General features: G+C 30.7%; 2 protein-coding genes across 2 annotated transcripts; one reads left to right on the top strand and one right to left on the bottom strand.

The window, feature by feature from the left end:
• Positions 1-478: 478 nt before the first annotated feature.
• Positions 479-1,238, top strand: LOC104807286 (auxin-induced protein 15A). Its single transcript, XM_010532497.2, has one exon. It carries the CDS (start codon positions 556-558, stop codon positions 868-870), a length of 315 nt encoding a protein of 104 aa, XP_010530799.1. The 5' UTR covers positions 479-555; the 3' UTR covers positions 871-1,238.
• Positions 1,239-5,584: 4,346 nt separating this feature from the next.
• Positions 5,585-6,450, bottom strand: LOC104807287 (auxin-responsive protein SAUR36-like). The gene has a single exon (XM_010532498.2). It carries the CDS (start codon positions 6,344-6,346, stop codon positions 5,870-5,872), a length of 477 nt encoding a protein of 158 aa, XP_010530800.1. The 5' UTR covers positions 6,347-6,450; the 3' UTR covers positions 5,585-5,869.
• Positions 6,451-8,506: the final 2,056 nt, after the last annotated feature.

Genomic DNA, 8,506 nt, shown 5'->3' on the forward strand with positions numbered 1-8,506 from the left:
GGGTGGAGGGTATCTTGCTGTTGTTGAAGTTTTCAGATTTTAAATATGGGTGCTGTGAATATATCTGAAAATAGGTAAGTACGGTTCACTAACAACACATCATTCACAGTGAAATATATACTAATCTTCTGATTAATGAAATTTAAACTTTTCATGTTGTTCCACTAATTATATTAGTATGTTCAAATATAAATTGTAATATACACATACGCTTGTATACGGAGAAATAAAAACAGTATATGATTTAAGGGTGTATCTTGGGGAGGACCATGAGATCAAAGGGACCATATTGTCACTGAGAGGACCAACAACGAAGTTATTACCTCAACTGGCTTTGGGCATATTGGCTCCCACCTTGTCCTTCACACATATGCACATGCCCTCTCTCTCTCTCTCTCTCCCTCTCTCTCTCTCTCGTACAAATCTCTATTTATAAATATATACTCCTCACAGCCCTCAATATCCACCCATCTCCAATCCATCTCATTGTCCATCCCCTCTCTCTCTCTCTCTTTCTCTCTCTCCCCCACCACAAATCTCTCCAAGACTAAAGAAATGGGCATCAAGAAACCAGCAAGACTAACGCAGACAGCAATGCTGAAGCAGATTATGAAGAGATGTTCGAGCTTGGGAAAGAAGCAAGGCTACGACGAAGACGGCCTCCCACTCGACGTACCGAAAGGACACTTCCCTGTCTACGTGGGGCAGAACAGAAGCAGATACATTGTCCCGATCTCGTTCTTGACTCACCCCGAGTTCCAATGCCTTCTCCGGCGAGCCGAGGAAGAGTTTGGCTTCGATCACGACATGGGTCTCACCATTCCTTGCGAGGAAGTCGTCTTTCAAGCCCTAACCTCCATGATCAAATGAACTAGATGATGAAGAAGAAGAAGGTGGCTAAAGACGAAGTTTTTCACAAGCTTCTCTTTTTTTCTAACATCTTCTCTCTCTCTCTAAGTTTAACTCTTTGTTTTTTTAACGGCGAGAGTATCCAAATCTTAGGGTGATCCGTTTTTTTTTTCTTTTTCTTATTCTTGAGTCCATCTATCTAGGGTTTTTAGGGGTCATATAACGTGACCCTTCTAACAAGAAACCCAGAGAATAGATCGTGGGGGTTTATTTAGATCTTGTACAAAATCTTCTCATGTTTTCCTCACGGAACGTTGCTTTTGTTTTTATTTGATTCCGTGAGAGAGATGTTATTATTAATGCCAAGGAAAAAACAATTAAACATGCCTTGTGATCCTGTCTTGTCTTGCTACTGGTCTGAACCCCGATGATTCTTGTGTCTAAAAATGCGAATGATACGTTTACATCACATGAAAATAGCAATGAGAAAAAAAAACATACACGTTCCTTTGTAACGAATTTCAGCTATAAGATTTCATGTACGTCCAATCAAATCGGCGGTGTGTGTAAGCTTTGGACAAAGTGCATGCCTCAACATGGCTTTGTCAGAGAATGTGGGGTACTTGACCATGTACGGAGCAATATGTAAAGTTTCTTATTTAAAAATAAAATGTCTCAAAGTTATAGAATTTAAGCGTGCACTAACTAGACGCTCCATTAAACATGAGGGTGAAATGCGAATTTCTGATTATACTAGTAATCACTATATCATATGTAGGCCAATATATAATATGTGACACGTATTTTGATGGATTGAACTAGTGTGAAATATGAATGCGAAAAAAAAAATTAAAATTAGGGTTGAGAAGCATTGGCATGTGAACTTCTGCATATGCTTTTTTCTGACAAAACTATCAAACCCTTCTTGGACTTTTTCGTTTTCCGCATCATAGACGTGGATGACTTTCTTTTTTCTATCGCCATTTTGATTATCTAAAAGATTTCCAATTGTTCATTTTATATGAGGATTGTTAGTGAAAACAGTTTAAAAAAAACTATTTATAAACTATACTTGCAAAAAGGTTAGGTAAATATGTTTTTATATATAAAAATATATACTATTTAAATTTTACAAAAAATTTCAAGTACAAATTTTCAAAAAATGCATCTTATAAAAAAAATTCACCTAAAAAAATGTACTATACTAATGACTTTTAAAAAGTTAAATACTCTTTATAATAGACATATGTAACATAATATATAATATGTAACAATATCCCAACAAAAAGCAAGTATTATAGTTTCCTATGCATAAAAGTGTGTATATAGTGGAAAAAAGAAAGGACAGCTGCTTTACAAAAAACAGTGAGCTGTTAATCAATTCTTCTTGGCCCCTTAATCATTCTTAGAGACACATTCTGTTTATATTTCACGTCTCATGCTTGCGTGACGTCCACAAACCAAATTCCGTCTTCTACGGCCTTTCCCGTTCCGTACGTACAACCAACTAAAGCTACGTGTTATTATTATTATTATTATTATTATTATATTCATTTTTCTACAGCCAAAATATATATATTCGTCCATTTACTACGTATTTTTGGACTAGACTTATTATAATCTCAATGCATAGAAAATCACATCCAATTTACTGTTTTGTACTATTAGGATTATCTTTTCCGTGAATGGGTTTATTTGAGAGATCATTAAAATCTGATATGAATTTGTTGCTCTTCGTAACGAAATCGTGATAAGGTAAACAAATAAATAAAATATAATCAATCATTTCGAGTATTCGAGTAATTGACTTCAATCCCAAAGTTTCATATATATATATATATATATATACACACACACACACCAGCGTTAATAAACATCGTTAATAATGAATAATGATAGTGGAGAATCTATCAACACACCAGCGTGAAGGGTCTAAGATTTTTCAATCAATGTCGTCATTGAGTCTGATATTCAACTAAAATATAATGCAACGGTAGCTGGAGTTATATCCATTAACGATTTTAAATTTCTCTGAAATTTTGGAGTTTCCATTTAATTGCTTTATATCCCGTGGAATATTACAGACAAATTTTTTTTATATAAAAAAACAGATAATATGCTAATATACATTCACAATCAAATTATCCGAGATTTATTTTTTGCTATCGTGATTTTCAATAAAAAAACAAAAACAAAAGTCAATACTCTGCATTATCTGTTATATAGGCACTATGGGCCTCGTGAGCACTTTTGACAAAGCAAAGCATATTCAGCTAGCGAATAAATGACGAATATACAGATTTAATAATGGACCCACCGCACCCTATTAACGATGATTGCTAACGTCGGATTTCAACTTGTTGATCATTAGTTCCTGTGGATGTAATTAATTAACTGTTAATTAAGATTAACACACACACACACACACATACATCTATATAGTCGTAATTCCTGATAATATATATAATTTTGCTTTTCGTGGAAAGAGAAAGTGCTTTGATGGATATTCACTCACGCAGTGGATTCGCATGTCTCCTGTGCCCTGTGGTACGAAAGTGGTTAGTAAATAATATATTTTAAAGTTTCATCAATTTGATGTAAATTTGAAAAACAAATCATGCTTTTCGCCCCGAGAGAAATAAACTAACTATTGATGTGATGTTTAATTAATCATTAAATAAGTTTATACATATCAGCGTTATTTTTAACAATATTTCTATAATATCATGAAGACATATAAATCAAAATAGTTAATACAATAAATATAGATTGTAATATGGTTCTTATAATTTATTGAATTGAATTCATATCACTATAGATATTCAAGATTTTTTAGAATTATACCATCTATAATTATAAACTAACTCGATCAATAGTACATAATACACCCAAAATAGAAATCAATTAGATATATAACAATTTCAAACTAAGTTAATCAAATTCCAAAAACATATAAAATAAATGAAAAATCGATCGAAAACAAAATTTTATTTAAAATAAACATTTTTAATAAAAACGAATTTTAAATAAAAATGTAAATACAAAGAAGTCTAGTACAAAAATACGATATAAAATAGAACAAACATATTGTTCTGAAAATAAAACATAAAAAAAAAACTGTTCAAACCAAGGAAAAAAACCAAATTAAACAAAAAGAAAATGCTAAATATTAGCTAATGCTAGAACAAGTTAATGAGACATTTTCAACAAAAAAAAAAAGGTTTAATGAGACACCATCATTAAAACCTTAGTGTAAGGGCCACACGATGATGAGATGAGGTGTCAAGGTTAAATAAAAAAAATTGGAGAACTACCAAACTTTTATAAAAAAAAAACATCAATAATGTAATCGATATGTTTACATAAAATGTTTGTTTTATGTACATATTTCATGTTATGTTAACTCAAATTCTTTTATGGATGGGTTAAGACAAAAATTGGAATTAGATTCCATTTGAACATTATAAAAACGTATCGTGGAATAAAATGTCCAACTAGCTTTGGACTCAAACATGGTACAATGTGGCCCAAAGATTGTACTATACAATATACATATATCAGTCATATATAACCAGGGAAAAAAATCAGAATAAAAAAATAAAATTAACTAGTCGTTGGACTAATTAGTGGTTGGGCGGAATCGAATCCGCAAATTACTTGCTGAATAGGGAAATTCCCAAAAAAATCACCCAATTATAAAATAACTATCACATTCATCACGAACTTTTAAAATTTCCAAATTCATACTAGATTTGAAATTTTTTTCTAAAAAATCATTCGAAATTTAAATTTTACCAAAATCCTCATCGGAACACAATTAATTTTGCCACATATGCAGAAAGCGCCTACATGGCGCATACGTTGCATGTATGTGTTCGCCACGTAGGATACACGTGGCATTAATAATAAAAAATTAAAACAAAATTGGAAAAAATGTAAAAAAAATTATAAAAAATGTGAAAAAATTACAAAAAAATGTAAAAATTGTAAAAAATATAAAATTGTAAAATTTTTTCAAAAAATGTAAAAATTATAAAAATTGTAAAAAAATGTAAAATTGTAAAAAAAATGTAAAATTGTAAAATAATGTAAACAATTTTCAAAAATGTAAAAAATTGTAAAACAAATGGTAAGAAATTATAAATTTTTAATTTGTTTTTTAAAAAAGGAAAATTTCCAAAAACAAATCATCTAATTACGAGATAACTATCAAATTCATCACGAACTTTACAATTTTATACTTTTTACAATTTTTACAATTTTTTTACATTTTTTGAAAATGTTTTGCAATTTTACAATTTTTACAATTTTTTGCAATTTTTGTTTTACAATTTTTATAATTTTTACATTTTTGGAAATTGTTTTTACAATTTTTACATTTTTTTGTAATTTTTTCACATTTTTTATATTTTTTTACATTTTTTCTAATTTTTTAATTTTTATTATTATTAATGCCACGTGTATCCTACGTGGCGACAACATACATGCCACGTAGGCGCCACGTAGGCATTTTCTGCATACGTGGCAAAATTAATTGTGTTCCGATGAAGATTTTGGTAAAATTTAAATTTCGAATGATTTTTTAGAAAAAAATTTCAAATCCAGTATGAATTTGAAAATTTTAAAAGTTCGTGATAAATGTGATAGTTATCTCATAATTGGATGATTTTTTTGGGAGTTTCCCTAGTGAATATAAGATTCCTTTCTAGGGAAAAAAAATAACAAAATAATTAAATACAAGAAAGAAAGGGTATATTCGAATTTATTCCATTTAGTTAACCAAGAAAAATTGAATTTACAATGTAAGAAATAAGAATCATAAACAGAGGCTTTCCAAAACAAAACCTCCGACTCAACTCGGGATGACTCGGCATTTAAAAAAAAATACAATCCTAATCGCCATCTCCTCTCAGTCAAGCTTTAATCATAATTAGCTAAAAACCCTCTAATCACACCAAATATCTCCACTAATCGAAGCTTTTTGTTGGTCGGTGACTGAGTCGGCTTCTCCGAGTCAGCCTCAGAACACGGATTTGTCCGCAATGCCAGGAAGCAACGGCTGAGATTCGCCGAAGTACTCGACCCTCTTCGCCAACCCGACATGGGAGCATCTCCGGAGATCCTCCAGCGTCGTCCGCTCACCTAGACAGGCGGACTTGGGACGAGTCACAAATCGCAGAATCTCCTCGAACAGACACTCATCACATGGGATTGCGAGCGGGCCCACCTGAGCGAACCCGTACTCCTCCTCCGCCTCCATGAGAAGCCGCCGGAAGATCGGATGGCTCAGATGCGTCAATCGGACCACAAATCTCCGGCGGCTCATTCCGACGCAGACCGCCACGTGTCCCGGCGGAACATCCGATGGTGGCGCCATGGCGGAGGAGAATGCAGGATAGGCGGAATCAGCGTGCTCCTTCCTCCGCCACTGCTTAAATATTTGACGGATCCGAACAGAAATTCGGTTTTTTTCGCATTTCCCCATCGCCGGAGACATTGCCTCCCGAGAAATATAAAAGAAAAAATGGAGATTAGAACAGAAGATCACTCCGCTTTGAAATCGTCAGTTTCGCATTTCCGGTGAGCATAGCCAAATGAGAGGAGCGGAGGATATTTAAAGGTCATGGGGTTGTGAAACTACCCCTAACGTTTGTGAAATTTACGAGATTACCTCTGCTGCCTTAGGTTTAACGAAAGGTTATAATGTCACCACTAATCACGGTAAATAAGATAGTTACCCATGTATTTTGTTTTAAAATCATTTCCACACTCGGAGTAAAAAGAACATTTGCATATGGAGTCATAGTTCATATGGAGTCATAGTACGGACCCACATTTTTTAAATATAATTATATATTAATACAATATTTAATAAGTAATTAAAATTATATTTGATCATTATTATCATTAATAATTATATTTAGTTATTTTTTACCTTTATAATATTAAATTTGTTTCTTAATATAATTGATAATTATTTCTTGTTTATTTCAATTTTCAATCCCAGATTTATTATACAAATCATTTTTATATCTTATTATTTATTTACACTTTTTATTTTACATATATCACAAATCTTACATTTTAAATATTTTATACATATAATTCACAATAAAATTATATGTAAATATTTTAATTTTTTTAAAATATTTTTATAATAAAAAAATAACGAACATATTTGAGACGACTTTATCCACACTCTAAGATAATATATATTTTTTTCGCAGTAATTTGGTAAGAGTCGATAAAATATAAATAAATTATATATTTTTTCTTTAACCTTAATTCTATATTTGAATCGAAGGAGAAATCTATATTATTTTTGTTATCTTTTTACATGTAATACATTTCCATTGTGGTGATTTCGTCACACTGTAACGACTGTCAATAACTATCATAAAATAAAAGCATGCAACTATTTACACAGTGATGAATTTTCTATTTATGATAAATCAATTAATTTTTTTTCACACATTTAGAAATTTTGTTTGACAAAATAAGTTCAGATAATTTTTTTATCACATTATAATTTATTTTAAGAATAAACGAAAGTGATAATGTTAAGAATATACACAATTATACAATGGAACGAATTATTTTTACTATAATGTTTTTGAACCAAAATAGATAGCCCCTTGCATGAGAAGGCAAAGAGAGTCACAAGATAATGATAAAAAAAAAGTTCGAAAAAAGTATTTGGTGGGTTATCATGTGTTGGGGTTGCTTGCATTGCAATTGTGCAAATGATCTGTTTGTCTCCCGTATTGTTAATTAACACGGTAATCGTGATTAGTTTCTGTTAATCTTGCAAGATTTTTGGGAATATATGATGGGTCCTATGGATTTTGGCTAACTTCTCACAAAATATAACTATTTCTGAAAATGACTACAATAGGAATAGCTACCAATTTGTTATGGTTAAAATCTAGATTCGAAAAATATTTCCTTTTTTTAATACCCACAGATTTTTGACAAAAACAATGGTTAAAAATTAATTAGAAAAATAATTAATTAATGGGCTTTTTTAGTCATTTTAAATTATTCTCCTTTTTCAGAAATGGGTTTTTGGATTCCTTTTTCAAACTCGAATAGGATTCTCTTAAAGAGTAATGTTGGGCGACCGTAATCTTTTGTTATGTTCCACCGCTACTATATCAGTGCATTCTTTTAAAGATTCCCATATATTAAAATTAATTATTATAATAAAAAATATTTGCTACTATATCAGTGCATTCTCCTTTCCACAATTGAATTTTATTTTTTTACAGTTGCCAAATTAATATTTAATCCTTAAATTAAATGTAATATTAAAGAGTTCTTATATACCCTAATTTAAAGGGTTAATCACATAAAAATACCCAAACTTTTACAAAAATTCTAAATAAATACCCGAACTATAAAATTATCATATAAATACCTGAACTTTTCTAAACTTTCATATAAATACCCAAACTTTTAAATTTTTTCCAAATCAAACAAACGCAACTGCTAACTTAGCAAAAAACTGCTGACTCAGCAAAAAAAACTACTGACTCAGCAAAAAAACTGCTGACTCATCATTCAAAAATATTATTAAACATCCAAATATTCATCTACATGTATTTAAATTAATATATGCATATAAATTCACATATATATACAAATATATATATATATA

The sequence above is a fragment of the Tarenaya hassleriana genome, unplaced genomic scaffold (assembly GCF_000463585.1).
Source record: "Tarenaya hassleriana unplaced genomic scaffold, ASM46358v1 Cleome13, whole genome shotgun sequence".
Lineage (NCBI taxonomy): Eukaryota > Viridiplantae > Streptophyta > Magnoliopsida > Brassicales > Cleomaceae > Tarenaya > Tarenaya hassleriana.

Excerpts from the sequence above, each read along its gene's own strand:
- LOC104807286 (XM_010532497.2), top strand. The coding sequence starts at position 556 with ATGGGCATCAAGAAACCAGCAAGACTAACGCAGACAGCAATGCTGAAG.
- LOC104807287 (XM_010532498.2), bottom strand. The coding sequence starts at position 6,346 with ATGTCTCCGGCGATGGGGAAATGCGAAAAAAACCGAATTTCTGTTCGG.